The following is a 22821-nucleotide window of genomic DNA, read 5'->3' as shown; positions in this document are numbered from 1 at the left end:
GGAGAGAACAGACTTGGCTCTGCCACACGCTTCCACCATGGTGCCCTGCCTAGTTGCAGGCCCCAAACCAAAGGATTTGGGACCAATGGATCACAGTGCGAACCAAACTGTGAACCAAAACAAATCTTTTCTCTCTCCAAGTTGAATATCTCAGGAATCTTTTTTTTTTTACAGGAACTGGAAGCTGCTTAACAGAGAAGCCAATCTGATGGAAAGAAGTCCAGCCTGGTCTTGAATCCTAGAGGAAATGTGAATCCTATCATTTCTAAACTTTAAAAGAGCTGAGTGCTGCCAGGTGCGGGTGGCTCACGCCTGTAATCCCAGCTACTCAGGAGGCTGAGATCTGAGGATGAAAGTTTGAAACCAGCCTGAGCAGGAAAGCTTGTGAGACTCTTATCTCTAATGAACAACCCAAAAGCCAGCCAGGGGAGTTGTGGCTCACACAGTTGAACAACAGCCTTGAACAAAAGAACTAAGGGGCGGTGCTCAGGTCCTGAGTTCAAGCATGCCACTCTTCCTAAAATTCCCCTGTTAGATTTCTCTAACTTCCAACCGTTCCTCCTGACCTCTAGGCTCCCAATCACCTCAGGAAGCCATGTGATCGGGAAATGCCCAGATCGAGACACCTGAGCAGCCAGCCAACTGGAAAAGCAGGGTTTACCAGTAATCAGAGCCCTGGCCACAGCTCTGCCCCACCTCATATTCTCAATGTCTTCTTTAAGGAAATGAGCTTGCGCTTAGTTTGCCTGCTCTGGCTCTGGTATCCACCTACCCACCTGTTTGTCAAGAACCCATTTGTGCTATGAGGTGCCTCTTTAACCCCTCATTCTCTCAGTTTACCCTCTATGCCTTCCAAACCCACTGACTTCCCTCTAGGTCCCTGAAACAGTCGGTAATGGAACCCTTTACCTCCACTTCTTTATTCTTCAATCCATGCTCCATGCCACTCAACATCTTCCTTAGACTATGTGCACTCACCTGATTGTAACATGAGCTTCCACAGCCTTTGGAATTCATGCTTCTCTTTCACAGCCAAAGAAACGAACTAGAACACGACTGCAGGAAGACATGCTGAACCATTTAACTCAGGAAGCTTGTATCTCCTCCAGGTCCGTTGGGTGGATCACTTTCCCAAATTCCCCCTTCATTCCCTAAGGCAGAGCTCAGGGGTATGCTCCTCTTTAAGAGAGGTTCGCTAAGCCTACAGCCATTCGGAAAGACTTCAGAGTGGCAGGTTGAAGGGAATCGTAGCACAGTTCAATAGCAATATACCCTTAGCACCAGGCTTGGGATGGATGGAACTGTGTCCCTCACCAATAGGATATGTGGACATGTGACACTCCCTCCCTTCCCCCTCAAAAAAAAAAAACAACCCTGTGTTTGTGACTTATTTTGGAGGAGCCGCAGAAATAACCAAGGTGAATGAGACCCTTCCCATAATCCTCCTTCTGTTTCTCAAAAGTAGAGCCCAATCTGTTATGACTGCCATCTCTCTGACTGCAGTCAGAGAGATGGCCTGGGAGAGTCCGCTTGGATGGCCAGTTGGTGGATTTGGGGTAGAATTATTGAGCATATACTAAGTATTGGACATACATTGTTGAAGAGTAACTCTGGAGGATAAGACTAAATGAGGACTGAGTAGATTTTTTTTTTACTTTCTTTCAAGATTTCCTTGTAAGTTTCTGGCTCCATTTCCATACTGTTTAGGGAACACATGATTCCTGGCATCCTGTGGAGATGGCCTCACAGGTGAACAGGGGGGAAAGTAGGTCCAGTATGTTAGTGCTGCAAAGGTTTGCCTTGTACGTGATCCAGAGTTATAAGAGGTGACTGCCTAATGATTAATTCTGTGTGTGTGTGTGTGTGTGCGCGCGCACGTGCACACGTGCGCAAAGTGGGAAATGAGGAAAACATATTTGAAAAATCCTGGCTGCTCAGGAGGCTGAGACCTAGAAGGTCAAAGTTTGAAGAAAAGAGTCCTAGAGACTCTACCTCCAATTAACTGGCAAAAAGCTATATTGGAGGTGTAGTTCAACAATGATGCACCAGCTATGAGCAAGAGCACAAGGCCCTGAGTTCAAGTCCCACTACTAATATTAAAAAGAAAAGTAAAAAAGAATCTTAAGTCTCTAGCTTAAAACCTGTATATGTTCTATTACAGTGGTTCTCAAATTTGATTGAAAACAAAATCACATAGAGACTGTAAAACCCTGTATTTCTTATCTGTCTGTCTGTCTGCATTCCTTCTCTGTCTCTGTACTGGAATTTGAACTCAAGGCTTAGACACTGTTCCTTAGCATTTTTGCTTGAGGCTGGTGTTCTACCGTTTGAGCCGCACCAGTGATCTGAGGAGGGCCATGAGCCTGCATGTGATGTTGGCATGGTCCAGGAGCCCAACTTTGAAAACTACTGCCAACCAATGACTCTCCACCTTGGCTCTCCATTAGGATAGCTATGAGATGCTTTTGTAATACTGGTAGAACATCTCTTGTCCAAAATGCTTGGGAGCAGAAGTGAGTCCCAGATTTGGGAGACATTCAGATATAGGAATATTTTCAGGTACATAATGAGATATCATGGGATCAAAAACCCAGATCTAAACAAGGGAATATTTGTTAATGACTCCTATGTTCCTTATCATCTAGGTATAGCCATGTGTTATTTCCAATGTGCTTTTGACTAGCCCCAGTTACATGAGGTCTGATGAAGCATTCTAGCTATTGGTAATCTAGCTGTGCTCTGAAGTTTTAGATTTGCATTTTACATGTCAGATTTCAGTGTTCACCCCATATTTGGCCTGAGCTGTTTAAGCTTCAGAACCAAGGCCTTTCCAGGTCACAGGATACTTTCAAGCAGGTAACATAAAACATAACATCAGGTTAATCCATATATTTTAGACCCATTCTATTACACTCCATAGAATTCATGAAAATTGATGAGACAGCCCCTCATAGTGTATCCTAGATTTGAAGGCACCATTCAATAAAAGGTTGGATTTTGAAGCCATTTTTTTGTTTTGTTTTTGTCTGTCCCGGGGCTTGAACTTGTAGCCTGGGCTGTCCCTAAGTTCCCTTGCTCAAGACTAGTGCTCTACCACTTTGAGGCACAGTTCCACTTCCAGTTTTCAAGTGGTTAATTGGACATAAGAGTCTCACAGACTTTCCTGCGCAGACTGGCTGTGAACTACAATCCTCAGAAGCCAGCCTCCCCAGTAGCTAGGATTATAGGCATGAGCCACTGGCGCTCAGCCTTGAAGCCAATTCTTAACAACTTTCTTCTTCCTCCGATACCAGCCCAACCTCCAGATCTGTGCTTTTGGCCGAGGGGTTCTCTCTGTGAGATGGGAGTCATAATGTCTCTCACTGTGAAGAGGTAAGGCGAAGTGTGACATTGGGAAAGATTTTACCTGTGTTTAATGTGAGCACCAGCTCAACACTATCTAAAACCAGAAAGGCCATTCATTCCTCTGCATTTCTTCACCTTTCACACAAGATAAAGAGCTCTCTCTGCCTAAAGAACCACCAGGAGGAGGAGCCTAAGGCAAAATTGATAGGGCTTTGAGGATTTCATCTAGCTGAAAGGTAGCAACATTCCTTTTTCTCAGTGCTTTTGCTTTTGTGATTACCATGGTTTTTCCATTGGAAATTGTTATTTCTTTTAAACTTCAGTTGAGTAAAAGTGATCTCAGTGTTTTAAGTAGCAAACAGTAACGGAAAGACTGTAGCAATGTGTGAATACCTGGACACCTGAATAATTTATCATGTCCCAGTGCATTTTTTCCCCTTTTACCATCCAGTGGGTTTGCTTGTAGATTTATAGGCACAAATGAGGAAAACCATGCAACCTGCTTCTCTGGGACTGGCTTACTTTGCTTAATACAATTTTTTCCCAAGTCTATTTCCTTACAATGTCATTCTTTCTGATGAATGAATAGAATTCCACTGTTTTCTTGATCATTCATCCACTGAGGGACATCTGAGTTTATTCCATATCTTGGCTAAAAGAACATTCTTAGGAGAAGACCACATAGTCACAATAGCTATGTGTATCTGACCATATGAAATAATATTAATGAAATGAACTCCAGGAAATGGAAACAAGAGGGTTTTGTTTTTGTTGCTGTTCTTGCTTTCATTTCCTTTTGTCTTGTTTATTTGTTTATCTGTCTTTGGGAGGGTAAGGCGAGGTACCGAAATGGTAGAACAAAGGCTGAACCAATGCAGCAGTGGAACTCACTGGACACTATGTTGAAAATGAACTAGACAACTTGTGGGTGGGAACAGGAGGGAAAAACTGGGAGGGTGAGGATAGGGGTAACATTGTTCAAAAAGAAATATACTCATTGCCTGTTTTACGTAACCACAACCCCTCTGTGCATCACCTTTACAGTAACAATAAACTTTTTTTTTTTTGCCAGTCCTGGGGCTTGAACTCAGGGTCTGGGTGCTGTCCCTGAGCCTCTCTGTGCTCAAGACTGGCACTCTACCACTTGAGCCATAGTGCCACTTCTGGCTTTTTCTGTGTATGTGGTGCTGAGCAATCAAACCCAGGGATTTCATGCACGCTAGGCAAGCACTCTACTACTAAGCCACATTCCCAGCCAATAAATGCATTTTTAAAACAAGACTACAAGTGGTTTGGGCCCAGCCTTTCTCTTTCCCTAACAGATAAGGCCCTGTAAACCTGAGAAGGATGTTATTGTGTGAATCTATTCAGCCACAGGTTTTGCTCAGAGCACACCTGTTGTGTGACATGGTAGCTCTGGAACCCTTGGGGACAGAAACTTCAGTGTTCTGGCATCTCATGGAATAAATAGATACAATTTAGAGTGTTGGGGGTAAGCATCTATCTTGCCACTAGAGAATTTACCAAAAAGGTGTGTCCCAAATACATGTAGATTCATAGACCTTTACATGTGGATTCACAGACCTTTGCATCAGACCCTGTAAAATCTAAAAACTCAACCTGCATGAGTTACTTGTGCACATGTGATGAGCCATGTACTAAGAACACTGCTACCTTTTCTACCTATAACACACACTAAAACACACAAAGTGCCCACGTGTTGGTAAAATATATTTTATTTGTTCATACAAAGAAATAGTATGAATTACGAGAATTTCCATTTTCCTATAAACATCTTTCTCTGTGTAAAATTAATTTGTGTTATACATAGGACAAAATACTCATTTTATTTATTTTTGTACATCTTGGCTATTCTAACATCCAGGTTATTGAACACATACGGCTAGGGTTTGCACAGTATTGTAGAGTACTGATCTGAACGAAACTCAGTCATAAATTAATGTTACAAAAGCAAAACAGAAACTAACCACACAGTTAGACTTTATTAACCATTCTTCCTGAAACAATTGGAAAAGGGAAATCACATCGATGTGTCGTTAGATACTTCCTACAGGGTCTCTGACTTATGAGATCCTTCGTTTCCTTTCTTATCTGAGTACTCTGGTATAATCGGCAGGACCTGCATTTCTCCCAAGGTCTAAAAGGTATCTGTCACTAAAAATAACTCAGAAAAGACCATCTCTCTTCTGATGTCATCCAAATCAGGAGTTGACTCCCACAGCTCCCGTACCTAAACTTCCTTTTCCAGGCACCAATTGTTAAGTTCAAAGATCATCATACACAAACACCTCAAAGAAAACATTCCATCCAGAAGAAGACCTAAAAACTCCAATGTTCTTGTTAACTTTTTTTCTTGTTTTTAAGTTGGGGGGGGGGGGGAAGAAAACTGAGGAACAACATACTTTAGTGAGTGACAACCAGGATCTTACTACAAACTAGAAGGGAACCTAAAGCTTGTATTGAACCAAACTGCCAAAACATGAAATAATATTTGTCTTCTAGCTGCTAAGAATGAAGTTCATCACCCCTGCAGATGGCTTCAATAGTCAAAGAACCCAGGCTTAATTTTTCCACATTGCTTAACTTGCGAAAGAGGAAGATACTGATTACCACCACACGATGAAGTATAAACCTGGGGAAGATGCTAAAGGGGACCAGGTGGGAACTAGAAGTCATCTGAAACCCACAGGGTTTGTCTTACATGGAAAAACTTTCCTTGTTCCATCAGTACTATTATCAGTACTAATTATATACTATTAATCCAAACATTGGTTTGGATTCAAGGGCTTGAACTCACAACAGAATTTTGAACTGGGGACTGGTGGCTCATTTATAATCCTAGCTCTCAGGAGGCTGAGATGTGAGGATGGTGGTCCCAAACCAGACCTAGCAGGAAACGTCTGTGAGCCTCTTACCACCAATTAACCACTGAAAAGCCAGAAGTGGAGCTGTGGGTCAAGTAGCAGATAGCCTCCAGCCTTGAGTGAAAAAGCTAAGAGACGGCACACAGGCCCCTGAGTTCAAGCCCCAGGACCAGCAAAAAAGAGAAAGGGAAAAAAAAAAAAAGAATTTTGTTCTACTTCAGTGTTTGTGACTAAGAGATCATCCTCCTATCTCTGCATTTCCTATGTCAGTTTGGTTTAAGCACAGGGAATAGTGATCAGAAATTGTCCAGCTTGGAAAGAGGACAAGAACCTGAAGCTTCAGTTCTAAGCTTCTATCTGAACTCTCTGAAGTAATGCACCCTGGTTCAGATCTGTGGTGAGAGCGGAGCAGGCCTAGGTTAGGGTCTTAGATAGTTGCCATTTATTTCTTGCAAGGATAGACAGCAACTGAAAAGAGGGGCTCCGGCGTCCATTTCAAATGAACCTTCCAAATGGAGAAGTCCCCACACGATTAGCACCTTTTATATGAGAGTATTTCACACCTAAGCCATCCAAGTGCAGAAATACAAATACACTGTGTTGCTGTAACTTGCAGAGACTATGAAGAAGAATCAGATATCTAAGGTATACGCAGAGCCTCTGCCTACCTGGTCAGTAATGCTTTTGCTGCTAAGCACAAGCTGGCTACACCTGATCTAAACCATGCAGACAAACACTAACCATATCATCAATATTGCCTGTAGACCAGTGACCTCTTATCAATTTCTTTGGAGAAATGACCTCTCTTGGTGTCATACAATTTGTCTTACCCCTATGGGCAAGTTCTCCCAGAAAACATACACAAAGAATCCTTTGTAAATATCACAACACCCTCACTTTTTGACAATCTGTGTGCCTTCCCATGTCTTCCTTCATGAAAGTATCATTTAAATGCCAATCCTTGTGTGGGAGAAGCATTCTGGTTGCAGGAAGTGGCGGATTAACAGAATATGTCATTATGTGATATCGCCATAGAGTTAGCCAAGTGCCACTATACCTAGTTATTATAAATGACCCCCAAGTGCACTCTGAACACAGAGACATGAGCAGAGCCACCTGCACAGCAGTAACAATGCCAGCAACACTCCTGCCAGGACCCGGCTCAAGGACCTGCAGGCAACCCTGGGCTGGCTTTCCCAATCTGGCTGTAGAAGAACCACCCTTGATTCGTGCTGTTGGGAACCATCTTGTCATCCTGGGATGAGCTAAGAGTTCCAAAGAGACATCGAGATGGGGTGCCAGGAATCCCATACCTATGGCCAGGCAGCCTGGCATTTCTGAGTCTTTTTTTCTGTCTACTGAAGCAATGAGCCTTTTGTCTCACACTGGCTGGCTCCATACCTACTAACATCTTGATAGGTAGATGCCCATGCCCATGGCAAAGTGTGCCCCTGACCCCTCTAGGTGTCAACACCCAGTTTTCCGGGGTTTGAGAGGGTGACTTTGTCAGCTTTTGGGGTTCTTTGGTGTGTCACAGCTGAACTACCTGCTGGGAGAAAGGAGCACAGGGCAAGCTCATGCAAATGAGCACAGATTTTTTTTTTTTCCTAAAGGAGCACCCAGGCCATCTCATAGGTGTGACTGGGAAGGAGGAGGGACTAACATTTGCATCCTCTTGGAGCTGGGTAATGGACCAAGGAAGGCATAGTGCAGAGGAGATGCAGGGCCATCCTTCATCGTCAAAGCTAAAGTAAATGGACCCTGTCATTCAATGTCCCCATGAAGGTGGTGACTGGCTAAGGGGCAGAGAAGGGGCAAGGGAGGAGACAGGACATGCCTGCTGGTGGGTTGTAATCTAACTTGTCAGAAATGGCACCCCATGAATAAAAATGCTTCTGAATCAGCACTGGAGGTGGGGGGAGGGGACGCTCAGGGCACACCTACAGAGGGACACAGGCAAGAAAGAGAGATGGAAATCAGAGCGACCCCAAGACACAAGGGGATCACGATCGACCACCACAACAGGGACGGCCGAAGTTGGAATACCCGTAACAACAAAAATTGTGCTTTTCTTCTTCTTTTTTTTTTTTTTTTTAAATATCGTGGGGGGAAAAGGGAGGAGGGGGGGCTCGGGGAGAGGGAGGAGACACGACGGAAGCACCATCAATTGTGAGGAAATAGAACTAAGTCTCCGCATTCAACACTTTGGAATGTGAACCCAAGATGAAGCTAATCTCTCTCTTCGTACAGAGCGTGGCTAGGCAGCTTAGTGAATTAATTGCTCATGAATTAAAAAATAAATTATTATAAAATAGATTTCTGTACATTTTACATACATATAATATCTCTCTCAATAGATAAGCCACGTGGGGGTGGGGGTGGGGAAATGATCCAAGCTGGGTCTGTTTCAATCCCAGCCAAAGTCCTGGCCGGTCATCTGGTAGAACTTGAGGTTGAAGGGCCGGTAGAAGTCGCGCAGCCTCTGCACCACGCCGGGGTCGATATCGGGGTGGGTCCTGCCTTTGGTCTTGCCCAGGCAGTGCGGCTTGCTGCTGCCCTCGGCCTTCTTGAGGCAGGGGAAGCCCTTGGTCTTGTTGAAGTAGAAATGCTTGTCGGTGATGATGCGCTTGAGGCCCAGGAAGTCCTGCACGCGGCCCAGCTCGCCCGCCGGGTCGCGGATGAGGCGCTCGCCGCTCACGAAGAGCATCTGGCCGAGCGGGAAGTGGCGCAGCCAGTGCTCCAGGTGCTTGGCGTAGATGCCGATCTGGATGGCGCTCCACGACGTGTCGATGAGCCCCGCGCTGCGGTTGCGGAACGTCAGGCTCTCGAAGCTGGGGATGTCGGGCCGCTTGGACAGCGTCTGCGTGTAGTCGGAGATGGCCCTGGTCACCGGGTCGCGCACCACCACGATCAGCTTCGTGTCCTTGGACATGGCCGAGATGCGCGCGGGCGCCTCCCGCGTCACGAAGTAGCTGGGCGTCTTCTCCATGGTGATCTGCCCGTCCAGGGTCCTGGGCATCAGCTCCCTGGAAAGACAGGCAGAAATAAAAAGGCTTGTGAGAGTCGGAGGAGGGAGGAGGGCTTGGCCCTGAGGGGCAGAGAGAGAGCCTGGCGCACAGACAGGGAGCGCAATGTGCAGTGTGTGGCCACGGTCTAAGACTGCCACCACAAAAACGTCAGCAAAGGGAAGTGTGGCCCTGTGGCTCCAAATGGTAGAGCATCAGCCTGGAGTGAAAAAGGCCAGAGCCCGACCCCTGAGTTCAAGCCCCATGTCAGAAGGAGGGAAGGAAGGAAGGAAGGAAAGGTATAAAGGAAGGAAGGAAGGAAGGAAGGAAGGAAGGAAGGAAGGAAGGAAGGAAGGAAGGAAGGAAGGAAGGAAGGAAGGAAGGAAGGGGAGAGAGAAAGGAGAAGCAACGAAAAATGTCAGCAAGATTGCAGAGCTGAAAGCTACATTCATGTTCTACCTGAGGTCTAGAGGGCAGACACCACTACCTGAAATGTAAATGTAAATGCAGCACTTCCTTGCAAGATGGGCATTTCTCTTAAGATTCCTCCGGGAAGGGGGGTAGGGAAGGGGACACTCTCCCTTTTTTAACTCAAAGTGCCCAGCTTTTAGATTGTCCCAAACATCTGACACCTACACACCAAAAGCCTAGCCCAACATTGGTGGCTCACACCTGTAATATTAGACTACTCAAGAGGCTGAGATCTGAGGCTGTCCATTCAAAGCCAGCCCAGCTAAGAAAATCCCATGGGACTCTTTTTATCTCCAATTAACCAGGATTAATTTAGAAGTGGAGGCCTGGATTAAGTGATAGCACATCAGCCTTGAGCAACAAAGACAAGCAAAACAGCAAGGCCCTGACTTCAAGCCCCTGTACCAGTGCGCACATGTACAGTCACACATGCTTGCACACACACACATGCACACACCCTCACTCAGGCATACACATGAACTTGTAAGACATCAGTCACCATGTTAAACAAAAGCAGTTAGACATACACTAGACAGGGCATGTTGATGACATGAATCAATGAGGTGAGATACTCATTCAAAATGCACAGGGATAGATAGCTGCAATTATTCTTGGTTCTGAAGTACATTGTTATAGAAGTATGCAATGTTTGCAACAAAGCTGAGTAGACAGAGTCTTGGACCTGGGACTTAGAAGTCTGGCTGCTGCTATTCTATTTTTCATGTCTGGAGGAAAAGGCTCTGTGGGGAGGATGGTAGAGGCTGGGAGATGGAAGACAGGAGTAAGGGCTTGAGAAAAAGAATCAGGATGATTGAGTAGGGAAGACGGCTCACACTGGGGAGCAGCAGAACTAACAGAAAATGCCCATCGAATAAAACTCCACTACACCAGCAGATGGAGAACTGAAGGATGCAGAGAAAGTGATGTTGGGTGGTGGTGCTCTGGTGACAACAGACCTCCATCTATGTGTGCAAAGGACTCTGGGAAAGCTCCATCAGGGCATAGCTATCTTCCTTACAGGCCCCACCTCTCTAAATGCCTAGCACCTGACATGGTGCTAGCAAAACGGCACATGCCCACACAATGTAAATAATATCTGGACACCAGTGGCTCATGCCTGTAATCCTAGCTACTCAGGAGGCTGAGATTTGAGGATTGTAGTTTGAAGCCAGCCTGGGCAAGAAAGTCCATAAAACTTTTATTTTCAAGTAACTACCAAAAATCTGAAATGGAAGTATGGCTTAAATGGTATAGCACCAGACTTCAGTGGAAAGTGAAAGAGCCCAAGCCCTGTGTTTAAGTCCCAGTACTGTCCAAAACGGATGAATTGTCTCATTGACTGATAAGCCCCAACATATGCAGGACAATAGCACAAGCTTCAGTGTGACGAGGTTGGGCTTTAAAGTCCTTCTCTATCACTACTCGTTAACTGTGTGACCAGAAGTCAAGGGACTCAACCCCTCTGAGTCTTAGTATCTTAATACTACCCATTCAGTTATTAGGAGAATTAAATAACTGTAGGCCTGAAATAGTTTAGGGTAACAGTTTATCTTAGCAGTTACAAGAGATTCAGCTCCTGGCCCTGCTACTTACAAACTGTGTTGTATGTTAGAATGGCTTATTTTACTTTTCTAGGCCTCTTTTCCTCCACTGGGAAAACAGAGCTAACAATGCCTACCTTGGGGAAGTGAAAAGAGGATTAAAGTCATGAATAGCCATAATATGCTAACTGTGTTTACTATGACTGATAATTACTTGATAATATCAGCTACTGTTATTCTATCACTGTCATGAAATTGTTCAATACACTCTTCATGACATAAGGTAAAGACATAATTACAACATACGTGTCAACACCAGAGTATCTATATCAAAAGAAATGTATCGCAGATGTCAGTGGCTCATACCTGTCATTCTAGCTATTCAAGAGGCTCCGATATAAAGGACTAAGTAGGAAGCCAGCCCAAGCAGAAAAGTACTCAAAACTCCACCTCCACATAATCAGCAGAAGGCTAGGCTGAATGCATGATTCAACTGGTGGTAGAGCTCTAGCCTAGCAAGCAAGTGGATCAAGCTCATAGCCCTGATCTCAAACCTTAGTACAATAAGAAGAGGGAAAAACGTATTAAACAGCCAGGTACCAGTGGGCTCATGCCTATAATCCTAGCTACTCAAGAAGCTGAGATCTGAGCATTGAGATTCAAAGCCGGTCTAGCAGGAAAGGCCATTAGAATCTTAGCTCCAATTAACCACCAAAAAGAGAGAAGTGGAATCATGGCTCAAGTGGTAGAGCACTAGCCTTGAGAATAAAAGCTCAGAGATAAGACTCAAGCCCTGAGTTTGAGCCCCAGGACCAGCACCAAGAGGAAAACAAAAAGTGTTAACCAACAGCACGCTCTATTTTGGTTACAGATTTTAAATTATCTGTTAGCTAAGGGATAGAGATATCTGACTGACTCTTCCTGGGACATGGGAATGAAAGAGAAGATAATTTGCACTTTTTTTTAAACCAAATACTTTTAAGCAAACCATTGTAAACTTCCAACTTCCAGCAGTCTAATTCAGAGAGCAATAACTTAAAGAAATGATGCTATAATAAACCATGTATCACACCAGCCAGAAAGGACAATTCCTGAGAGTAAGCCAGCTCCCTTGGGGAGGTGCTCCCCACCCCCAAACCTAAGGGAGCATTCCTTGTTAGGACACCTCCTCCACAGCCCTGCAAGCCAGCCCTGGTGGTGCACTAACACTGGATTGACCCACTTTGCTCATTAGCCACTTAGATTAATGCAGCCATAACAACAGGCTAATGTGATCAGGGATTCAAGAGTCTCAGCTCTCCACTTACTTTGCATTTCTCTAGAAAGCAGGTCAGCTCATATATAAAGGCTAAGTTTCTTTGAGTGGACACCCTTAGGAGAAGCTCACAGCATTCCCAAACCCACAGTTCCATGGCCCATTGTGAGTAGGTGGATGAGGGTTCTTGCTCAATGGACCTCAAGGTTACCCACCGGCTGCTTTGAACACCAGCATTTCCATTTAAATGTGCACACCTGGGTAGATCATTTACCCCTATCCATGTCACACTCATCCCACCTGACCAATGAGAGCAAGACCCCTCTTCCTGGAGGCCTGGGAAGTTCACATGGGGTATCCAGCCTGCTGCTCACTTTTTTCTCAACACTAGGAAAGTGTTGTCCATCCGTTATTTTCCACTTACAGGACTCTTAGCATGAGTGGCCCGCAAGGAGCCTGACACTCATCCTGCTGCACCTCACAGAGGAGCAACGAGAGGATTTAGCTCCAGGAGAAGTAAGGATGCTGAACTCTGTTGGCTTGCCCAAGTCATCTCTGAACCTTAAAACCAATTAAGGGGAGAGAGAGATCTGGTTGTAACTGGACAAAAATTGCTAAGATGTCGGGCACAGGTGCTGTAATCCAAGCTACTCATGAGTCTGAGATCTGAAGATCCACGTTCAAAGCCAACCCAGGCAGGAAAGTACTTGATAATCTTATCTCCAGTTAACTACCCCCAAAAATCTGGTAGCAGAGCTCTAGCCTTGAGGCCAAAGAGCTCGGGGACAGCACCCAAGCGGAGTCAACCCCTACCCAGGACCAGCACCCTAAGAGGCAATTGTGAATAAGGAACGGGGTAACTTGATCTGTCAGTGGGAAATGGGAAATAGGTCATCAACAAATAAAGGGAACTAGGTCATCTGAGCTGGGAGCTGATTGACTGCTTCTCTAATGCTTGGCAGGTCCCCCAAACCATTCAGGAACGTGACCTTAGAACAACCCATCTCCCCCAAGATCATCTCCCAGTGTCAGAAAGTACTCAGAGAGCCTGGGGATTTCATCAATTGTTGATAAAATAATGGATTGTTGTTAAAATAATGGCTCTACCACTGTGATCTCTACCAACAGATAGAGGTCTCAACCTTGTCCAGAAGCTCTGGTGCTGCTCTTTCATTGTGTTTGTTGTTTGTTTGAGGCAGTAATAGGTTGAATGGTTGAGTGCACCACGGGGTATACTGTCATCAAGGCCTCCTGAGCCTTTTCCACAGCCTTCGAGACGCCATAGAGCCAGGCGTCTCCCGACACTCCCCTAGGGAATCCATCTGCCAAGGAGTAATCACTCATCAGCACTAGTCACAAGACTATATAGGCTCACCCTGGTGAATGTAGAAGCCATGACATTGAGCCAGGCACCGGTGGCTAATTCTAGCGACTCAGGAGGCTGAGAGATCTGAGGCTTGTGATCGGAAGCCAGCCCAGACAGAAAAGCCAGAAATGTAGCTGTGTGACTCAGCTGGTAGAGCACTAGCCTTGACCACAAAGGCTCAGGGACAGAGCCCAGGCTCTGCGTTCAAGCCCCGGGACTGGTACCAAAGAGAGACAGAGACTAAGACAGAGAGGTCTGGCTCAATTTCAAATACTGACTGCCAGGAGCAAGGTGGAGATTGGTGGATGGAAAATTCCTAAGAGGAAGAGGCATCAAGGGTAAGGGGAATTCTGGTGAAGTGGACCGGAAATTGGTCCTGTCAAATGGACCAATGGAGTGAGCAGGTATCCCCTGGTGGGCAGGTAGGTGAGGATGAGGAACCAATTGAACAGCCCAAGACGTGGGATGGGGAAGACCTGGCTAAACAGACCCAGCAGGATTCTTTGATGTAGCTGGAATTCACAAGCAAGGGCAAATGAGCCAATGAGAAGTTCCAAAGCCTGCTGGATAAAGTCTGTTAGATGAATCAGGGAACACAGACAAAGTCTGTGGCCAGCCTCTTGGACATGGAACTTTCCAAATGTGTTCCGGTCAAGTCCCTTTCTTCCCCTTTCCTGGCAATTCTCTCACTGCCTTCACTCATGGCAGATCTTAAAACAAAGCCCTTCCCAAGTTCATCTCCTAGGCCCACTTTCTTCCCTCCCACACTCTGGGCATACTTCTTGTGCACAGAGATCTCTCTGAACCCAATGACTGAGAGGAGAAAGGATAAGGATGTGGCCTAGAGTGAGCGATTCTCACCCCCTCCCCCTTTTCAGGTATGGCACACCCATCTGAGGCACCCCAGGGTCTGCTCCAGTCTCAATCCAGTCCCAAGTTGGCCTCCGGACAAGCACCCCAACACTGGGTAATTGGACTGCTCATTATGAAAGCCAAATGGATAGTCAGAGCTAATAATTATAGAGTGCTTTGGAGTTTGCCAAGAGACTTTCACATCCATTATCTGATTTACTCCCTGGCCACAAGCCTTTGAGGTAAGTATTGTGATCTTCAGTTTTCTCACGAAGACATTGAGGCTCAGAGAATGGGTGATGGGTTTAGAACCGGGTCATGAGCCTGCAGGTGAGACAGGGAACTCAGCTTTCCCAATGTGTATCTCCCTTTATCTATCACCATCTACCCCAGCCCCAACCAACCCTCCTGGTTTCTGGTCTTTAACAGGATCAAGAGCACCTGGAAGCACACACTTATCCTCACTACAAATAGATAACTCCTAGTTTCCCTTCTCCGCTTCATAGATTAGAATCTTAATAGTAGGTATTCCAGTGCTAACCTGATCATAGCTGATCATAATTGTTCAAATAGGAGTCCCATTTTGAAACAATAAACCTCTTTGGTTCACATATTCCCATTGCTAACAGTAGTTTGGGCACCTGGAAAATGATTGATCATTGCAACAGCTCCTCCCCTCCTCTCCACCTGGGTAGGGATGGAAGGATGATTTTTTTTTTGGTGGGTCTTGGGCCTTGAACTCATGGCCTAGGTGCTGTCCTTGAGCTTCTATTGCTCAAGGCTATCACTCTACCACTTTGAGCCACAATGGTCCTTGCCACTTCTGAGTTGTTTATTGGAGATAAGAGGCTCATGTTCATGGACTTTCTTGCTGGGGCTGGCTTTGAATCATGATCCTCAGATCTCAGACTCCTAAGTAACTAGGATTATAGGCATGAGCCACCAATGCCTAATGGAGAGATGCTTTTATGAAAGTCCATGAAGCTAATGTCCATCACTCATGGATCCTGTATACTTCTAGTTCCAGCAGAAGTCAGATACATGGTCCCAACATGCATGAGAACAACCCAGGAAACACTCCTGGGTACTGAAAGTAGGGTATTCTCAAGGGTGAGGCAGGCCCATCACCCCATGGAGGCCTGGGGCTAACAGTACAGGGAGCTTCTAGAAACACCCATAGACCTAGACCACAGAGGTGGGTACTGACAGCCAGGCAGGTGTGGAAAGAGCATTATCAGGCTTCCACCTTATTGGAGGCTATTTTCAACAAAGCCACGTGCATTTTTTTGTGGCAGCTAGCACCCCTGGGGTGCACAGGAGAACCACTTGGGAAATTTCCACCAGAACTAAAGCCTAGGCCCTGTCCCAGACCACTGAGCCAGGCCCTCCATGTGTGAAGCCCTAACACCAGCATCATTTTTAAGAAGATTCTAATGTACAGCCAAGGCCTGGAAAGCATTGTGTCCTGCTTGGAACCTAGGGGCCGAGAAACCTGCCATGTACTTCTGGCATTGGTTCTGAAGTAGGGAGGTCAGGTCTGGCTGGAGCCAGATTGGCCACATGGTGGATGGTAGGGTTTAGCATCTTGTCTTCATGCTGGGGGAAGGAAATGCCCCCTGACTCCCAGTGATGGGCATGCCTGGTTCCCTGGAGGCAGGGGCAGGTACTTGGCTGATAGGTTACTGAACCTGTCTGTCCAGTGCCTGGGATTGGAAGTGTCCTATGACCCTGCCCTCTGCCCAGACCCTATTTAGACATGGATGAGCACAGGTACCGTTATACCATGCCATGTGTCTCCATGATCGTACCCCTTGTCCTGTGTTTCTTGGATTGTCTTTGGTCATCATGAGATCCCAATTCCGTGTTCCATCGGTGCTGAATTGGTTCGTTGGTATTGTTTTTGGTCCTTTTTTCCTTAAGTGTGTTTGTGGGCTGCAGGCCTTTGTAACCACTGGCTGTCTGCAGCCTGCTAACTGTGTAATAAAGACTCCGAGATTCCATCTTCCAAAATGTGGCTTCTCCGATAAGTTACCTTACAACACTTCCACTGAGATTTATGTGCACCCGAATGGAGGAATTGTGTGGAGACACGGTAAGGGAGAGGAGGTGGGTAATATTATGGACCCAACTGAAAAGTGCTTAGTTGATCCAAAAGCTTGAGTGGAGGCGGAATGGAGTCAACTCTCCCCGCTAACAGCAGACACAGAGGAGTAAGAGCATATGTCCTGATGGCCTGCAAATTACAGAGACCACAGCAAATAAAGCACACATAGGCCTAACACACAGAAAACAAAAAGGTGTTTCCTAAGCTGGGGGAGATGGTGGCTTACATCTGTAATCTCAGCTACTCGGGAAGGAGCGATCAAGAGGATCTCAATTCTAGGCTAGCCTCAGCAAAAAGTTAGTGAGACCTCATCTCAACAACATAGGAGATGTGGTAGTGTCGAAAAGGGTACCTGTGGCCCTAGGTACATGTTAGGTATAAGTAGGAGGATCATGATCTGAGGCTGTACCAAGGCATAAAGTTGAGATCCTCGCTGAAAAACTAAAACAAAAAATAAAGGGCTAGAGAAGTGGCTCCAGTCATAAAGTATCTGCCTAGTATGCTGGAGAGCCTGAATTCAAACCCTAATAGTATTAAAAAGAAAAAGGAAGGGCAAGCCAGGCACCGGTGGCTCATGCCTGTAATCCTAGGTACTCAGGAGGCTGAGATCTGAGGATCTCAGTTCAAAGCCAGCCTGAGCAGGAAAGTCCGTGAGACTCTTATCTCCAATAAACCACTAGAAAACCGGAAGTGGTGCTGTAGCTCAAGCAGTAGAGCTCTCACCTTGAGCTAAAGAGTGCAGGGACAGCGCCCAAGCCCAGAGTTCAAGCCCCACAACTGACCAAAAATAAAGAAAAGAAAAGGGCAGGGCAGGACAAGGCAGGGCATGGATCTTACCTCTAAACACACACACACACACACACACACACACACACACACACACACATACACACACACCCCTAAACCACTGTTTATCAAATGCAAATCAGGCTTCCAATTAAAAAAAAAAAAGTAAGACAGTGTGCCAGTAAGTCTACAGGCACACAGGAGATAAAGACTAGTTAGCCCACACAGCTAATCATCTACTATGGAAGATTAGATTCTATCAACTTAAACAAGAGAGAGAAAAGCAAGAGAAACAGCCCCCAGTATCGATTACATCGTCAGCACTTCTGTTACCATCGCTGGATTAAAATAAAATAGAATAAAATGCTCTTGTAAAAGAAACCCATGAAAGTAAGATAGATGCATCGAGTTGTGCAGTATACCCTCTTTCTAGACTTCAGCCCAGAGTATAACATGGTCCGATCATGTTTGAGGGTTACAATCTCCATCCTCGAGTCAGACATAAACCTTTTCTCTCCAGACTGGAAGAAATCAGGACACAGGAAATCAGTTTCCCCTAGGTGGTGCGGGTAGAGTTGCCATCTAAGGCTTTGAGAAGCCCGTGTTCAGCAGGGAATGTCTCAAGTCTTGGTAGGATCCAAAGTACCAGTGCTAAAAGTAGTTCTATTAAGAGCAAAACCTTCAAGCTGGGCACTGGTGGCTCACACCTGTAATCCTAGCTACTCAGGAGGCTGAGATCTGAGGGTCATGGTTGGAAGCCAGACGGAAAAGTCCATGAAAATCTTATCCCTAATAAACTACTCAGAAAAAGCCATTAGTGGCATTGTGGCTCAAAGTGGTAGAGCACTAGCCCTGAGCAAAAAGAGCTCAGGGTCAGGGCACTCAGGCCCTGAGTTCAAGCCCCAAGAAGATCAAAAACAAAAAACAAACCTTTAGTTAGCTAGTACAGGTAGCTCACTCCTGTAATCCCAGCTACTCAAAAGACTGAGATCTGAAGATCTTAGTTCAAAGCCCAGAGGCAGGAAAATCTGAATTCTTATCTCCAATTAACCACCAAAAAGCTGGAAATTGGGCTGTGGGTTAAATGGTGGAATGCTACCCTTGACCAAAAAAATTCAGAGACAGTGCCCAGACCCTGAGTCCAAGCATCATGACCATCACATAAAGAAACAAACAAAAAAACAAAAACAAAAAAACCACCTTGGAGTCTGAAGAATAGGAAATTATAATTAACTAGAAAAGTTCTAGTTCTGTGATTCTGTGATTTCCCAGCACCAAACACTGCCCCGATTCTGGTTCTTTTGTTTTTCTTCAATGACACCCCACTTGGACCATCTAGCGATTGAACTTATTGTTAGAATTGGTAAATGACCCAACAACAAAAAGAAGTCTGGGGAGGGGAAAAGGGGAGGGATGGGTGTGGCCTAACTCAGTACAGTCCAACAGATGCTGGAGCAACTTATACAAAACAGATGAGGAGTTAATGAGCTTCAGATAGCAGAGGCTGCCTCCCCATTGAGGTGGGGGAGGACGGAGGAAAGCTGGAAGGCCACAGGAATCAGGGAATCTCCTCTCCTCTTCCATTGGGATAAGGAGCTCTTTCTGGGGTGGGAAGATGGCTCAGTGGTAGAGTGCTTGCCTTGAATGCATGAGGCTCTGGGTTTGATTCCTCAGTACCACATAAGCAGCAAAGGCTAGAAGTGGCGCTGTGGCTCAAAGTGGTAGAGCACTAGCCTTGAGCTGAAGAGCTAAGGGACAGCACCCAGGCCCCGAGTTCAGGCCCCACAACTGACAAAAAAAAAAAAAAAAAAAGGACCTCTTTCTTTCCTTCAGTGCAGAAATAACCATGTTTTCTAAAATGTCACTTTGTTTATACACTATACATATTTTGTTATTTAATGTAATTAGGGACTGATAAAATTCATAGGGAACCCCAAATTTCCTCCATTCTAATGCCCACCTCAGGGTGTCTCAATACTTTCTTGTATTCAACAATGATTTTCTTTTTCAATTCTCTCTCTCTCTCTGGGCAAAGAGGGGTTGGGGGGGTACGAAGGTTTGAACTCAGGGCTTTGTACTTCCTAGGTGGTCACTATTGCTGGGCCACAGCCCTTTCTTTTCCTCTTCCTCTTCTTCCCGCCTCCTTCTTTCTCACATTTTTAAAAATTATCTTTGCTATCTGGTTCTAAGAACAGTGAAGAATGCATAAAATTAAGTAGCTATGACAATGATCGAGACACAGAAGCTGGGCACCATGGCTTACACTTATAGCCTAGCAACAGGAGTTCAGAACCCCAGCTATACTTGGGCCAGTCATAAAATATGAGACTCTATCCAAGAAATAACTCAAGCTAAAAAAGAGCTTGGGGGCACAGCTCATGGGGTAGAGGTCTTGCCTAACAAGGCTAAGCCCTTGAGTTCAAACCCCATTACTGCCAAAATAAGAACGAAAAAGATATGGAATAATTGTCTGACACCCTGAACTTCCTCCCTCATGCTGCCTGACCCTTCCAGGATTTGACAAGACTCTCAATAAAAACCTATAACATTCAACTGAAAGCTCTTTTGGATACTATTTTGGGTAAACTATTCTCAAAGGAAAAAAATTGTTAATAGGGGACTCCTGTTTTTTTATATAGCACCCAATATTTCTTTTACAAAAGGTGTTGTTTGTTGTGAAGGTCTCTGCTTCTAATTGACTTATTAGCCCTTTGGCTTGTCCTTGTTCCTAAATGTACAGGTCTTAGGCTCCCTGGACAGTAAGTAAGCCTGGTTCTAGGCAGCCATTCTAGCCAGAATCCTAAGGTCACAGGCTAGAAAACTCAACCACTCCCTCGATTCGAACAGCCACTGGCAGTCCACAAACAGGAACAGAAAGCCATGCTTCCAAAGGGAAGAACCAAGATTCCAGGTTCCTCCTGAAGAAGAAAAACTGGTTCCTGATGTCTGTGCAAGAGCAATACAGAGGGTTACTGGGAGAAAAAATGTAATGCATGCATGCTTGAAATACCATGGCAAAACCACCAGGTGCAATGAATACATACTTTGAAAAGATGAATGACAAGAAAGTAAAACTTTCTGTTGGGGGGGGGCAGGGGCTGGGGAGGGGGGGTAACCAAGAGGGTGAATGAGTATGGTTTGCATGTAGGAAAAATAGGACAAGGAAGCTTGTTGAAATTGTCTTAAGAAGGAAGAGGTGAGCTGGGCCATGATGGCTCATGCCTGTAATCCTAGCTTACTTAGGAGGCTGAGATCTGAGGCTCACAGTTCGAAACCGGCCCATGTAAAAAAGTTCATGAGACTCTTACCACCAATTAACCAGCCAAAAGCCAAGACATGGAGATGTTGTGAGTCAAGTGGTAGAGCACCAGCCTTGAGCAGAAAAAGTTAAGCAAGAGCGTGAAGCCCTGAGTTCAACCATCAGTACCAACACTAACTAAATAACATAGATAAGATGAATCGTGTAATTTCGGGGTGGCTAGCAAGCCCATACATATCAGCAGCTAAATTCAACAAACCCTGGGACCTGAACAGGTGGGAGTAATGAAGAGATGAACAGGAGTTTTAGGGCGGAGAGACTTTTTACTGTACATCCATATGCTGTGTCTACCATCTTTCTGTTGCTATGACCAAACAACTGAAGTAAATAGCTTAGACCAAAGGAATGTCTAATTTGGCTTATAGTTTCAGAGGCTTCTGTGCATGGTCATTTGGCCCTCTTGCCTTTAGGTCTGTGGTAAAAGCTGTGTATCATGAGGCAGGTCCCACAGGGGAAACCCAGGGTGGGGCAAAGCTCTATCTCACAGAAGCCAGGAACCAAGGAGAGAGGTATCCCAATATTCCCCCCCTCACACACACACCCAAGGCACATCTCCATAAACTTAACTTCCTCTTACTAGACCCAGTCTCCTCAAGTCCCACCACCTCCCAACAAGCTAAGCAAGAGCATGAGGCCCTGAGTTCAACTAAACCCAGCACTTGCACCAAACAACAACAACCAAAGACAAAGGCCTGGAATGTGGCAAAACTTCTCTCCCTGACCAAAGTCTACTCAGGCTCCCCTGAATGTGTGCACTCACTGTTGAATTGGGGCTGCCTGAGCTCTGTGTTTGCCCTGCCAGGAATGGCACCAGGGAAGGTGAGGTACCCAAGAACCAGCGCAAAAAGGAAGGAGAGTGGGGCTTGGGAGTAGATTTCTAGTAGGCTCAGCATTGGCTGGGCCAATCACCTCCATTTCTCTGTCACAGGAGGCGGGGCTGGAGACCTCACCTCTCTGGCCAACTTGAAAGGGCAAGTAGAGGAGTACAGACATTTAGGTCACTGAGGGATGGGGGTGTGGGAAAGGAGAAGGAATGCTTCCCAAAAGCAACCTTCAAAGCTGCTAGTCCTAGATGTAAAGGACTGGTAAGATGGATGGAGGGCATTTGGTATGTTTTCAAAATGAGACTTGGGGCTAGGAATTTGGCTTGCTTTAGCATGCATGAAGCCCTGGGTTCGATTCCTCAGTACCACATAAACAGAAAAAGCCCAAAGTGGCACTGTGGCTCAAATGGTAGAGCACTAGCCTTAAGCAAAAGAAGTTCAGGGACAGTGCCCAGGCCCTGAATTCAAGCCCCAGGACTGGCAAAAAAAAAAAAAATGCTCATTACCTTACTGATGTAACTGTAACCCTTTTGTACACCACCTTTACAAGAAAGAAGAAAGGAAGGGAGAGAGAGGGAGAGAGGAAGGAGGAAGAGAGGGAGGGAGGGAGGGAGGGAGGGAGGAAGGAAGGAAGGAAGGAAGGAAGGAAGGAAGGAAGGAAGGAAGGAAGGAAAGAAAAAAAAGCAGGCCCAAGACCAAAGCTACAGCCTAGACACAGGCTCTTCTAGAGAAGCAGGCCTGGGCTAAAACTGATCTTCTCTAAAAGTCTAAGTAGGCACCCCAAAACTTTCCTGGTGAGTTTCCATCTCAGGGACCTTGTGGAAGACAAAAGAAGATAAAAGCGAGTCTCCCCACTGCCTGCTTTGTTGGCCAGCCGAAAGATAAGATGCCCAGCCCAATCAGGGATGGGGAAAGGAGCTTTCTTTCTTGCTTTCTTTCCTTTTTTTTTTTTTTCTGTAGGAAACTTCTCACAGTCCCAGGGACAATGACAAAGCGGTGTAATCTGAATAGTCAGTGTAACTCGAATGTCTCCTCTTTAAAGTGAATTTCTTTCCCAGGGGTCTCTTT

At 45.7% G+C, this 22821-nt stretch overlaps 1 protein-coding gene across 2 annotated transcripts in view; it reads right to left on the bottom strand.

The window, feature by feature from the left end:
• Nucleotides 1–675: 675 nt before the first annotated feature.
• The window catches only part of Hs3st3b1 (heparan sulfate-glucosamine 3-sulfotransferase 3B1), a 49145-nt gene continuing 26999 nt past the window's right edge, over nt 676–22821 (bottom strand). The window contains exons 2-3 of one of the 2 annotated variants that reach the window (XR_006149602.1): nt 6997–9256; nt 676–687 (exon numbers count right to left, since the gene is read on the bottom strand). Coding sequence is in view for 1 of the 2 variants with exons in the window: in XM_042693680.1 (XP_042549614.1) it covers nt 8638–9256 (619 nt within the window). In the remaining variant the exon portion in view is untranslated. Of the gene's footprint in view, nt 688–6366; nt 9257–22821 lie in introns of those variants that run through there. The other variant, XM_042693680.1, reaches the window with a different exon arrangement.

Source organism: Dipodomys spectabilis, unplaced genomic scaffold (assembly GCF_019054845.1).
Source record: "Dipodomys spectabilis isolate Male_0828 unplaced genomic scaffold, ASM1905484v1 ptg000004l, whole genome shotgun sequence".
Lineage (NCBI taxonomy): Eukaryota > Metazoa > Chordata > Mammalia > Rodentia > Heteromyidae > Dipodomys > Dipodomys spectabilis.
This window is presented reverse-complemented; position numbering and strand designations above follow the sequence as displayed.